The 14,063-nt window shown below is 44.5% G+C and overlaps 1 protein-coding gene across 1 annotated transcript in view; it reads right to left on the bottom strand.

Moving 5' to 3' along the window:
- Positions 1-13,487, bottom strand: part of PSIP1 (PC4 and SRSF1 interacting protein 1) — a 105,816-nt gene extending 92,329 nt beyond the window's left edge. Inside the window, exons 1-2 of the mRNA XM_088472656.1 lie at positions 13,185-13,487; positions 9,378-9,524 (exon numbers count right to left, since the gene is read on the bottom strand). Of these exons, the coding sequence (XP_088328782.1) occupies positions 9,378-9,449 (72 nt within the window). The 5' untranslated portion in view covers positions 9,450-9,524; positions 13,185-13,487. The remainder of the gene's footprint in view (positions 1-9,377; positions 9,525-13,184) is intronic.
- Positions 13,488-14,063: the final 576 nt, after the last annotated feature.

Genomic DNA, 14,063 nt, shown 5'->3' with positions numbered 1-14,063 from the left:
ATGATGTATCGTTCCGATGCGTCGTTTTCGTGCAAATCGTGCCTAAAATCGTCCAGAGTGTGGGCACCTTAACTCTCCCTGCTGTTACCTTGCACACCGCTCAGCCTGCCTATGACAGCTTGACTTGTGAAATCAAGCATGCTTGCTACAGCTTGCTTCCCAACTTTTAGCTTGTGCATTCCAGTTTACAGCCTGTTTGAAACAGTGTTGCTTACTGATGTTGGATTTAACTTGCTACCTAACAAAAAGTCTGCTACAATTTTTTACCATCTTTCCATGAGCAACTAACAATCCAGCTGCTAATTATTAGCTATTCAAAAGACTGCTGCAAATTTTGTCACCATTTTTTTCTGAGCAATGAATATTCCAGCTAGAATAAGCATATATTGAAGTCAGATGTCTATATACAATTGCTATCGCTAAGCAAGTTCTAATTATTTCTTATACTAACATCATGATTCATTGGTGTAAGCTTGCTTAATGGTACTCTGCTGATAATTTCGGTTACTAATACAGTTCAGTGCCCTCTGGTAATGTTATTTTATGATGACATTTTAACCTTATAATTACTACTGATTAGCTTCCGTTGAGAGAGAGCAGGTGCAATTTTCTCTGCACACTATTATCTTGTATTGTCTTTTGAATGTATTATATAACATATAAAATAAATCCTAACTGACCATCGCCTCTTCTTTCTTGATTCATTTGCTTTCCAAATCTTGTGGTAAATCATTTAGTGTGTTTTCAGCTTTAAATGACAATGGCTTCCGGGCCCTGACCATGGTCTTTACCACGGAATGCGAGAGTGCCCTCAGGATGGCTGTCTCAATAGCCACCCTGTCAAATCCAGATACTGTAAATCTTGGTAATGAAATGGACTTTGGGTGAGGAGATGGCCGCCAAGGGGGGCTACCAACATGCGAAGAAGATCTGTGTACCAGGAGCATCGTGGCCAATATTGAACTACTAGGATTGTTAGAACACATTCCTCGCGTAGCTTGAGAAGATCTCGCGGAATGAGAGTCGTGGGAGGGAAAAGATAGACCATCCTGAAGTTCCACAGAGTGGACAAGGCTTCTAAGAGGTAAGCCGCCGGATCTAGAGTACGAGAACCGTACTTGTCGATCTTGTAGTTATGTCTGGAGGCCATCAAGTCGATCTCTGGGTGTCTCCACCGTTCCACCAGAAGCTGGTAGATGTCTGGATGAAGGTACCACTCCACCAAGTCGAAATCCTTGAGATAATCTGCCTCGCAGTTGTCCACCCAAGGAATATAAACTGCAGATATGGCCGAAGTATGCTTTTTGGCCCATTACAATGCACGCCGCTTCCCTCATAGCCGGCGCACTTCTCAATCCTCCTTGGTGATTTATATAAGCGCCTAGCATCACATTGTGTGATTGGACCCTGATAGGGAGGCCCTGAAGAAGGTAACAAGCCTGTAGCATAGCTAGATAGAGCACTGTGAGTTTGAGAATATTGATGAGAAGACGCGCCTCCAGAGATGACCAACAACCCTGAAAAGTCATGTGAAGGGTTAGATGTGCTCCATCCCTGGAGGCTGGCATCCATAGTAAAGTATTGTCCATGATGAAATTTAGAAAAGGACAGCCCTTGTTCATTTGAGGTCTGATCAACCACCACAGTAGGGACTGTTGTCTTGGGAGACAAATAGATGACCTGTGAGTATCTAAAAGAGGAGAGCTGTTCCATTTGGACAGCTGCAGCCTATGAAAACACCAGGTGTGAAACTGAGCAAACTCCACCATGTTGAAGGTCTACACCGTTGGAGAAGCAGTTGTACAAGTGATTGAACTCCCAAGATCTTGTTACCTGGCAAGAAAATCCACCGAGTGTCCAGAAAAGCTCCCAGATGGAGCATCTGTTGGTCAGGAACAACAGCGAGACAGTTGTGAACAAGGTGATATGGATCTCCAGACGACGTTCTCGCCATGAGAAGGAGGTAGTTTAAGTAGGGAAAACTCTTACATCTTGTTGTTGAAGGAAAGTGGCCACGTCTGACACCACTTTTGTGAATACCTGGGGTGTTGTTGAGAGACCGAACGATAGAGCTTGGAATGGAAAAGGGACTGATGACCCAGGCAAATTGGGATGTGTAGATAAGCGTCCTTGATGAAGGACACAATAAAGTTGCCGGGTTCCAAGGACTGAATACTCGATCTGAGGAATTCCATCTTGAATTTGGGAACCTGAAGATGGAGATTGAGGGATTGAGGGATTTGAGATTCACAATGGGACGGAAGATCCTACCTCAGAACGAGAAAGAGGTTTGACCATGAATTCTGAGAGTTAACAGGGAAACTATGGACCCCTGTAGAACCGCTGCTTTTGTCGGATCTGAAGTTGCACATCTACCATCCGTTGTAGAAAGACGTCACCCTTGAACGGAAGAGACTCGTGCTTTTTTAGATTCTGCATCCGCCTGCCACGTGCTTAACCACAAACCATGACAGGCAGCAATGACAGAAGCTGAGGCCCTAGAAGACAAATCCCTGAATCAATAGCCGATTCACCCAAGTACCTGGATGCCAATCTGAGGCTCTCCAAAAGGTAAGAGCTCCGCACGTTACCAATATGTAGGCTGTCATCTAAGGAACGCACCCAACGTTACATGGCCTGGTTGACACAAGATGCGGAGAGTGCTGGACGAAGTGAGAGACCTGTGCTGGTAAAAATAGATGAGAAACCCATCAAGTTTCCCATCAGTTATATCTTTAAGCGTGGCTACATTTGGCAGAGGAATAATAGCCTTGTGGTGAAGGAGGATAAAAGGGGATAGGTCTGGAAGTCCGAAATTTGCGGTGAGGCTGATCCCAGGCTTCAAACAAATATTCTAGAGGAGAAAGGAATTAATTCCTTTTTCTTGCACTTGAAAAGGTGGACACCTGTTCGGTGACACCCTCAGGATGCTTAATTTGAAGGACGGCTTTAACCACCCCAATTAAAGCTTCCACATTATTAGATCAAAAACCTCTTCAAAAACTGAGAATTTTTCAAAATCAGATTCCTGCGGGCAGGCTTCCTCACCTAGGAAACTTCAGAACCAGAAAGATAATCCTGCACCTCTGGGATATATAAACGGCGCTTCTGAGTGCGTGCAACCGCTGGATCTAACATGCAGGGTAGGGAGGATGTTCTATACTAACCCTGGTACAGACTGGGATAAACTAGACACCCAAGCAGGCTCTTCAGAGGGTGGTTGGGTAATAGTGCTATGAGCAGCTGCAGGAGTTTGTCTATATAGGGCTAATTGCTGAGACAGCTCTTGCATAGCATTAGATAGGACACATTCCCAAGCTGGTTCAGATGGGGATGAACCTGGGGGACTATCACCCGGTGGTTCTGCAAAATATGCCTTGCAGAGTCAAATGTGGTCTGGATCCCCACTCTGAAGCTTATTTTGACAGCGATTGCATCTATGGCTAGAAAATTTGTCAGCAGCCTTCGAGCTCCTTTTAGAACACATGGTGACACAATGTATATATAAAAAAAAACAACAACACTGAGAAACAACCCACACATGTCTAATGCATGTCCCACTGAATTAGTCAAGAAACCAGTCATTATAGTATAACAGTAGTGAGAAAGCAAACACACAGAATTATTAAGAGTACACAGCAAACTATAGCTAGATAGGAGGTTTTGCCATTTTCTCAAACTACTGAACTGCAGGAGCACCGATGGAGAAGATGGATACTCAGCATGATGAGAGAAGAGCTCTTCAGCAGGTAGTCCAGCAGGGAAGCACGCTAAGAGAAAATAGGAGGAGCAACAGGAGAGCTCGCTTCCTGGCGGAGACCTTCCAGGTGCCTAGTCGTTGAACAACGCCGTCCTGTTTGGCCTGATAGGAGCCGTGGCCTCTATTCTTGGTTGACCAGTGAGGGCATGGTAAACCGGGCTTTCGCCATCCCCTATGACCTCCCTTCCTGGCAGCCTCCACTGACCCAGGGGAAATAACCGCCCAATAGAAAGCAAAATGGCGTCCCGAGGGGTAGCAGGACCCGTTACCTTAGCCGGGCCGCTCTGGCTGAGGTCTGCAGCTAGGGGACCCCAGCCCGGCTCCACAGAGAACTGGGCTTGCGACTGTATACACAAGAGCCGCATACAGTCCGGTCCAAAGTAAAAACCAACAACACAAGTTTAACATCTAAAATAGCATGCCTCCCCCATTGTCTCCAGTGTCCCCAATTGGAAGACAGAAATATGAAAAAGAAAAACTATGGCAGGTATCTATTGTTGTCAAATGCTAAGCAAAGGATATTACATTTGTTAATTGAAAAAATATATAAACCTCCTCCACTCTGGCAATGCCCCTCCCTCCCAAAACAAGCACAGTGGAGCGTATCAGAGAGGACTGTTCTTCAGTCCCCCCCTGCTGCAGCTGATCTCTGCACTTGCAGAGATCAGCCTTACAGTGCTCGTAGGAGGACTAAGTTACGCTCAGGACCACAGGGCAGACAATCCCTGGGTTGGTTGGGCAGCAGGCTGTAGTGAAGATCCACACACATCCCTACGAGATAGTGGAGCGAAGCTGACATTTATAGAGAGAGCCAGACCAGGGTTCACAGAGCTGGGCATTTACAAGCTAGTCCCTGAACTGAGAGGGAGACTCCAAGCCTGGGTAAATGTCGCAGAAGTTCTCTTCAAATCGGGAAAGGGGTTGATTATTGCGGATTTAAATTTCTTTATTAACCAAGTGACTTAGTTATATTTGCATATAGCAGCTGAGAGCTATACCTAGTAGTTGTAACAGTATTACAGAAGTGATTGCAAGATTACTATAACAAGTGAATTCAAAGTATTCAAGTAACCTTTTCTTTCTTTGAGAAACATTGTTTGCTAAAGTCTGTAGCTATACTTCTATACTGTATACGCGCCAACGCCTATGGTACCCATGGACAAATTATTGGCACTATTTCTTAGACTGTGATGTTTGTCTACATTCTTTTTTTTCTAATTGTATATTATTGTCAATGTACTAAATTATATACTAGACATCAGTTTTATTTAATTATCTATGCCAGAAATTCATGTTTTTTTGACCAATTTTTTTTCATTCGGTAGCGATAGTCAATATTGCCATACATCGATCTTTACCAAACTGTCCTATCAATTGTCTACATTTCTTTGTTCTATTGCTGAGATTCCATTTCAAATTTTATTACTGTTGCAATTTTAAGTGATTTGTTTTTACAATTTTGCTACTAATCTCATATCTTTTTAATAGTCTAAAGGTTGCCACCAATCTTTTATATTTAAGATAAATAAATATACCAAAGTGATTTTGACAAACATGGAGGGGAATTCATTTAAATGCAATGTTGAATAGCACCGGGAATGAGTGCCCGGTAACATTCAACATCACACCGTTACACGGGTCAGTCCTGTGTTCAACCCTGGATGTGACCAGGTTCGGATACCCGAAACACAAAACCCAGGTTGACCCTTTCACACCAAGCCAGGACCCGGGTTGCCCCGGCAAGAACCTGGGTTATAAATTTGGTGTGAAAGTGGCATTTGTAGTATTTTTAACATACAGGTTGGTGCATAATCCATGAATCTCTGAAATAAACATAATAAATATTTTATAATATATTACACAACTTACATGTGCCAGGGCTGGCACATTTATGCTACAGATTCGGTATCAGAGTTTGACATTCCAAATGTCAATAAGAAGAATGGAGGCACAGTGAGGTTAAACCCCGGCATGCCAACATCTTAATAATGCAGGCTCGGCAAATCCCAGGTCAACAAAGGTTTTACGCCTAGCGACCGGATTTGCAGATTCCAGCCCGTCCGTGTTAAGTGTGGTTTCGTTTAGAAACAAAACTCGGCTCTGTCCTACTGCATGACTATTGCATCCAGTAGTAGTCATGCAAATTAGGACCCACCCCTGTTTTGTGATTGGAGGTGTTTTGTTTCAAAATGTACGCAGGTCCTGGAAAACGTGCTGCAGCGCCAATAAGAAGAGTATTGGCCCGCTGGGGGTAGCATAACTAATGACCTGGAAACCATGGCAGCAGTGTTGGCAATCCTGCATTGATCGTTAAGCACCTCACCGCCCAGCGAGTGCAATCACACAGCCTGCCGGTAGCAAAACACAAATCCCCACTCGCAGCCATAGAGACTTGACACCAGGGTCAGTGAACCCTATACTGAACAGCTCCACAGCAGCTCACCGGCTAGCAACTCAGAACGCACAGACCACTGGTGAGCAGGATAAAGAACTTGCAGCACATTACAAGCTTTATGTGGCACAAGGTGGAATCCTGCCTTTGGGAATAGACCCCAGGACTGTGGACCACTAACACTACGGATGCTACAGTGCCACAGCATCATAGAATTTGACGGCAGATAAGCACCACTTGGCCTATCTAGTCTGCCCCTTTTCATTCATCTTTTTGGCAACTTCAACCTTATTTGCTCCTTACGACTCTTCTTATGCCTATCCCAAGCGGGTTTAAATTGTTCCACTGTTTTAGCTTCAACCACATCTGGTGGGAGGCTATTCCACTCATCCACTACCCTTTCTGTGAAGTAATTTCCTCCTGGCTGAAGACACACACAAGCAACCCTGGGAAAAGGGCTACTGTATAACTATCACTCAGACATGCCATGCTGTTGGCTGCCCTTCCTCACCTGCTGAACAGCGTAGGCTGGTTTGTCATGGAGCTCACCGGGTAGCTCGCTCTGCAGGAAGAGCCCTTGCAGTACATGAATGTAAACTTGGAAGCAACAGCAGGGGGTAGAGTAGGCCAGGGTTCCTTGATAAACCATGTCAGACACTCCATGGTGTTCCTGCAGCTGCCCAGCTACAAGTTAGGTACTTGCCCACCTATGAAGGGTCAAGACCTAGTCAGGTCATTCTGCTGGTTTCTCAGATCCCATCCCAGGCAGTAAATGCAGGGAGAGCAGCCTTGCCTCCCTGTACACATTAATTTAATTTAACATTGACACATTTTGGACGCACTGTGTTGGGGCAGACTATGTATTGAGGGCACTGTGGTGGGGCAGACTGAATTGGTTGCATACTATGAATTGGGCACCGGAGGTCATGCATCAGAGGGCATGTTGGGAAGCCTGATGAGCATTGAAGGGGCATGAGTATATTTTGGTTGCAGGCAATAGTCTAGCTCATAGATATTCGAAAAATGTCAGAGTAGCTAAACTGTTTCATACTGAATATTGCCATGAATTATAATATGGCAGAAGTACTTTCATGTTTACAGTAAACTGTTTTCAGTAACTGTCTTCACCAACTGCAATGAAACCATGCTAGGATGTGAAATAACTGCCTGGCCCTTACCAACAGCAAGTCAATTACTTTAATTGGCACAAGAAATCCATGTACTGCCTCCCAGGAATGTTAAAACAATGAAAAAAACATTGCTGTATATGGAATTCCCATATAAAAAGATTACATTTTAGACAAAAATCTTTGTTATACCAATATGTAAACCTGCTTCACATACACTGAGAGATGACCCCCCCAAAAAAAATTGTTTCACAATCCTGCTTGCCTATAACTTCATGGTGTATATATCAAACTGATTCTGCGGAAACATCTTTTTCAGCACGTTTAATGAATTATCGCAGAAAGTAATCAAACCTAAAAAGCTTTGTTAGCAACAGCGCTCACAGCAGTTGTCCTCATATTTTTCTATGGGGGAAATCTATTTAACAAGCTTCTAACCTTATTTACGGGTGTCTAACACCATTTTCAGATGGCATTAGCCCACCTTTCTCTGTGGGTGAAGCTCAGCATAAGCAGGTTCTTGCTATCCCTTTCTGGTGGGCTGGAGTAACAGTCATCGTAAGTTTTCTGCATAGCGCATATTTTGTCAGGATGGCAGCGCATACGCAGTTTTGCGGCCAGGTCCGAACCCAGAAGCAAATGGACTGCCTATTACTGGAACCTGTCTCCAGGAAACCTCACAAAATCCTGAGAATATATTCATTATTGCTGAGATATGAGTCGAGTGTTAATTTCCAGGCTATTCTAATAAATAAGCCTCTTGATGTCTTCTGTCCAAAAAAAATTAAATATTTAAATACACTGAAGCTTTTTGCAGTAGAGAAATGAATCTCATGTAGCGACTCTTGCTTAAAACATACTTAAATAGTGGAGTGATGTTTCCTAAATGGCTTAAGGCAGGGCTTGACAAATTTTTATACAATCTAGGAGCCAGAATGAAAATGTAGGCGCCAGACCACCATCCAAAAAAATAAAAATACATCACTAAAACCTTGTAAAAGGTAAAGGGTGTGGTTGTGCAAACGCAGGTGCGCCCAAGCGTTTTAACAGCATTTCAGGGGCGTGCATAATTAAGACACAGCATCATAGTACACGTCATCTGTCTGTGTTACACACTGCAGCAATCGCAGTGCTTGTGGTAGGGTATGGTCAACCACAAGTGCTGCATATGGTTCCGATGGTACTCGATGTTACTAATTGTTGCATACACTTCCTGGAGATGACGTCTGTTACGAAGGGAAAGTGGGCGTCTTATGACTGGCTGGTGGGTGTCTTACATACAGACTGCAATCGCACGCTAGGACATAGTGGGCGTACTAATGTCTTGCCGTGCGATCACGGGCTTTACATACTTTAGCAGCTGATGGCTGCGTGCGAACGCATCTAGCGAGCGGGTGTGATTCGAGCCCTTAGCTCAGTGTGCTATTCATCTGTTACACACACTGCATTAGTCCACAAAATGGGTGCAGTTGAATGGCTGCAGTAAAATGGAGGAAACTCCTCACAGCTCTGCACAGCTACCCTCCAGTAATAACGGACCAGATTTGTACATATAATAATAACGGTGCCAGAAAGTACTACCCATCACTAGTGCAACATTACTGAGCACATATTCCACGGGTGACAAACTCCCATGGCCACAGCACTAGAGAAGCTACACCCACCCCCCCCAGGCAAACCACCACTCCGCAGCCACACTGTGCAGTTATTTCCCAGCACGGATGAGGAAGAAGGTCACCGCAGGTGGAGGAGCCAGACAGCCGGGACGGACGAGGGTGAAGGTGTCTGCATACAAGCTCTTACCGGAGCTCTGTGTAGCCAGACAGCCAGGATGGATGAGGGTGAAGGTGTCACCAAAGGCGGGAGTCAGCTCAAAATATGCTGCCAGTGCATGCACTGCTGTGAAATGGCCACCCACGAACCTCCGCTGGGAAACTGCTTCCTTGGATCCTCCGTCCCTGAAATCTGGTCGCCAAACAACAAAATATAGTCACCATGGCGACCTGGCCCCCGGGATGTGTCGAACCCTGCCTTAAGGAATAGATAGAATATTTCTTTACACCAATTACATGTAAGTGTATTAAAGCATTCAACTTACCCTGGCAGGCCAGTGAGGGTACCCTTTCATCTTGGCAAAGATCAGATCCCCAGGTTTGTAATCACGGGTCATTTTTTTGATAAATCAGCAATAAAAATCAATGGAGAATAAACACAATACTTCCAACAAGTCTGGAACTTTTATGACCTACATTAAGGAAACAGAAAGCGTGAATAAATAACGTTTTCCTTCAATAGCTTTATCAGATGTTTTGGGTAGACCTACAAAGAGAATTCAAAAAAATTTTAAACCAAAAATTGAAAATATAGGGACCAAATTCACAAAAAAAACCCATTCATAAAATGGTCATACACACTGCAAGTATCGCCCTGATCAGCCGATAATTGTACTGTTGCAACCGAACACCAATTATCCGCTTGTTGGGAATCAAAAATCTTCCAGCATGTTTGACGGATGCAATAATTTGTGCTTTGAGCTTACAAAGTATATACTCACAATCAGAAAAAAAGGCCAATTATCGGACAGTATATGGCAGTCAGATAATTGGTCTGTTTAATGGTGACTTCTATCTGACAGTGTATTGCCAAGCATTACATGTGTCCTTATTTTATTAACAATTAATCATTTATATGCTGCAGACTACTTGTATGAATATTGTGGCTGTAACATCAAATATTATAGAATTATAGGTCACTAATAAGCAAAATCTATATGTAATACAAGTCACCGCCAATTTTAACATCACTTTTATTGACTACAGTGGTCTTAAAATTACCATGGAGAAATATGGGATTAAGGAACAGTTGTATTATGAACTAGTTTTTTTTTTTATTTAGCACCACACTTGTCAGTTTGATCAATGGTTTCATATACAAGGTAGGGACGAACATCGAAGTATGATCTATTGGATATATCAAACTTCATTGAAGATACAGGATTATTGGATCGATCCTGAAGTTATGATGTATCAATAGGATCAATTCATAAGTTATGATGCTAGCAGGCATGTTCTTAATTGTTCCCCAGCACGTCTTACTGTACTGCATGTGTGACTTTATTCTAACTCACCAATAGCACATGTGTAAAAAGAATATCAATCCTGGAGAAGATTGATAATATTTTCTTTATTCTCTGTATTAAAATCAAAGATGCCAATCCCATAACGATTCAAAAGACCGTTATGGGACTGCCGATAGGCAATTCCTAATATAAAGCACTGAGTGATGTAAAGAATAAAACCAATGATGAATACACAGTACGATTTTAATGAACGATATCGATCAATGATAAATCGTTCATTTTTATGCAGCGAACGATGCATGTTCCCGCATGGACAATAACGATATCTATGGTCGCCAACACATGCAGGCCAACTTGGACGATTTCAACACGATTTGCATGTTAAGAGATGACTTCACTGAAATATCTATCAAAGACATTATTAGTGCGTACACACGGTCAGATATTCTGGTCAATATAAACAATAATGATACCGTTCGATCGTTTATATCAGGGGTGGCCAACCAGTCGGAGGCAAAGAGCCAAAAAAGATATGTAGTCAATCGAAAGAGCCGATAGCATGCGCGCGCCGTATGACATTTGCAGGAGCATGACCTTGTGTCACACCTCCGTTTTTAGTCACGCTGGTGGCAAGCCCAGGACATTGAAAATAAACATTTTACATAATCATCCAAATATACAGTTTTCACTGTTGAAGTGAAAGAAAAAGCCAGAGCAACACAGAAAACATTGCAATAGCCACGTTCACATAAAATACATATTGAAATCCAGAACCACATAAAATAAATTGAGAATGCCAGTGCCCATTACGCTGTTGTGCCCCATATGTAGTGCCCCCAAGTAGTTGTGGCCCTTATGCAATGCCCTCTGTAGTTGTGCACCATATGGATTGCCCATTAATCAATGCCCACAGTAGTTGTGGCCCTTATGCAATGCCCCCTGTAGCTGTGCCCATTATGCAATGCCCCCCAGTAGTTGTGCCCCTTCTTCAATGCCCATTAAGCAATGCCCCCAGTAGTTGCGGCCCTTATGCAATGCCCCCTGTAGCTGTGCGCATTATGCAATTCCCCCAGTAGTTGTGCCCCTTCTGCAATGCCCCTGTAGCTGTGCCCATTATGCAATGCCCCAGTAGTTGCCCCTTCTGAAATGCCCCCTGTAGCTGTGCCCATTAAGCAATGCCCCCCAGTAGTTGCGCCTCTTCTGCACTGTCCCCTGTAGCTGTGCCCATTAAGCAATGCCCCCTGTAGCTGTTCCCCTCCTGCAATGCTCCCTGTAGTAGTGCCCCCAGCACTAGCTCCCTCCCCCCCCATGAAGAAACTTACCTCCGGGCTGGCACCACTAAGTCCCACCGCGCAGTCGCTGCAACTGCTTCCGCCGCCTGCTGGATCTAACTGGATCCAGCAGACGCACGGGCTCCTCACATCGCGGGTGACATCATGACGTCACCCGCGCACTGCATTACTGGGAACGCTGGCCTCTGAAGTGGTCAGAGGCTTCTTTAGCCTCTGATGGCATTAGAGACCAGCATTCTCAGTAACAATTGGGGTCTGCCGAGCCGCATTAGACGCTCAGAAGAGCCTCATGCGACTCAAGAGCCACGGGTTGGCCACCCCTGGTTTATATCAACCGAAATATTACCCCTTTCAACGACCAAACGATTGCCGATGCGCAGGCACGAATGGTTGATACAGATATCGACCATTGCCCGTGCATGCAGGCCAACAAGGTCGATATCGACCATGTTAGCCTGTTTACTATAGAGACCTGTGATCATTGATCACGGGTCGTTATAGTAGTTGGGGAGTTGCTGCATGCGCTGGATGTTCGAACCAGCACATGCAGAATGATCAGATAACGATCTGATAGTCTGACCGTGTGTACCCTCCCTATCAGTGTGTACACCCAAAATAGTTTGCCCTGCACTACAGAAGGTTGAAGAGAAATCTATAAACAATATCATTGGTTGTGCAGGTTGTACCGTGTGATTTAAACCAAAGTGAAAGTAATTCTCAGTGGGTAGGAAGACACCTACTTTTGAACAAGACCTTCCCATATTTACTAGTAAATGTGTCGTAATGGAGCACAGTAAGCAAATGCTATAAAATAAAAATGGAAAAAACACAAACTACTCTGCCTATAACAAATTACTGATAAAATATAAAGGACGTGTAAGCTGTAAAAGATCAAAATTGATGATTTTCTAAATCCCTCAGAGGACCACACTGAGTTAGTGAACAATAAAAAAAAGAAAACAACAACATAGAAGACAAAGCTGGCATAAGGCCACTGCTAGCGCAAGTTTATTAGCATGCAACCCCAGTAACAGACAGGCTGCCTGTGCCATGTAGTGCATCTTCTAATAACTAGTATTATGCATGAAGGAGATATATATATATATATATATATATATATATATATACACACACACACACACACACGTATAAAACATGAAAATGTGATACATATTTCCAAAGTACCCCTTTCACATACTCTTGACCAGCCTGATATTTAAATGCCTCTCACTCCCCCTTCTCCCGCACACACAGAACACGCAGAGACTGAGAACAGAACATAGGCTGCAGAGGCGGCGCATGTTCTGCAAACACATTACTCATCTACTACATCTGATAATTATTCTCATGACTAAATATAACACAGACAATGACGAGAAGAGTACGCAGCAGAGAATACACTGTGCACCACAGGCGTTATGTATGTACTACACAATGGAACGTCCGTAGGTAATAAGGTCGGCGCTGTGCCCAGGGTGCCAGCCGCAGCATTATGTACCCTCATACACCGCCATAACAAATACCAGCCTCTTACCTGGCTGTGTTGTTATCGGTCAGCAACAGCACTGCAGCCTACTGTATATACCCCTGGACCCGCTGCTCCCGTCCCTCTCCCGCCTGCAGCCAGCCAGGCTCCCTCCTCCTTCGGCACCCACCAGCACCAGCAGTGCACAGGGGAAGGACACACTGACAAACTCCCGCCAAAAGTCACATCCTCAACGGGCCGCACACCCCGGCAGGTGACGTGCTCCGGTTGCAGAGAAGGCGCCTCCGCAGCTGCCGGAGTTACACGTATGTTAGCAGAAACGTGTATGTGACATCTGCTGAGCTGCGCATGAACCCCTATTCCGCGGAATTGGTGCAGCCCGGCTCCAGCGCCCTCCCTTTCTTTCAATGAAAAGAAAGCTGCTGCTGCCGCTGCTTGGCAGCTCTGCTCCTGCTGGTACTGGGGGAGATGGAGAGTTAGAAGCTAATCCTTGGCCCTATTACCTTTTTTTTATCAACCTTTATCACAGTGGGAAGACTTATCAAATTTTATTTTGCAGTATCTCCAAATTGTGATATTTTGTTAACCTGTATCTGCCAATGTTCACATAGTGTCATTATACACTTGTGTAATTAAAGTAAAACAGCAGATACAAAGGTAATGAAACGCGGGCTGATACCAAGTCACACGCAAAAGCGCACATAGCAGCGTCTATTGGCAGTCGCCCATATGTGAGTTTATGCAAATGCCCATACAGACTCAGGGCCTTATTTAGACCCGGTCGCAAGCGCTGAGCGCTCGCAACCGGGTCGATGTTTGCCCACTGGGCATGTGCATGTCGGAGCCGGCTCCGACGTGCGCATGCGCGAGACCCGCTTACATTGGCGACACACCCTCTATTGGCATACCTTATAGATGGTATTCGGG

This window comes from Taudactylus pleione, unplaced genomic scaffold, assembly GCF_031769625.1.
Source record: "Taudactylus pleione unplaced genomic scaffold, aTauple2 ptg000127l, whole genome shotgun sequence".
Taxonomy (NCBI): domain Eukaryota; kingdom Metazoa; phylum Chordata; class Amphibia; order Anura; family Myobatrachidae; genus Taudactylus; species Taudactylus pleione.
This window is presented reverse-complemented; position numbering and strand designations above follow the sequence as displayed.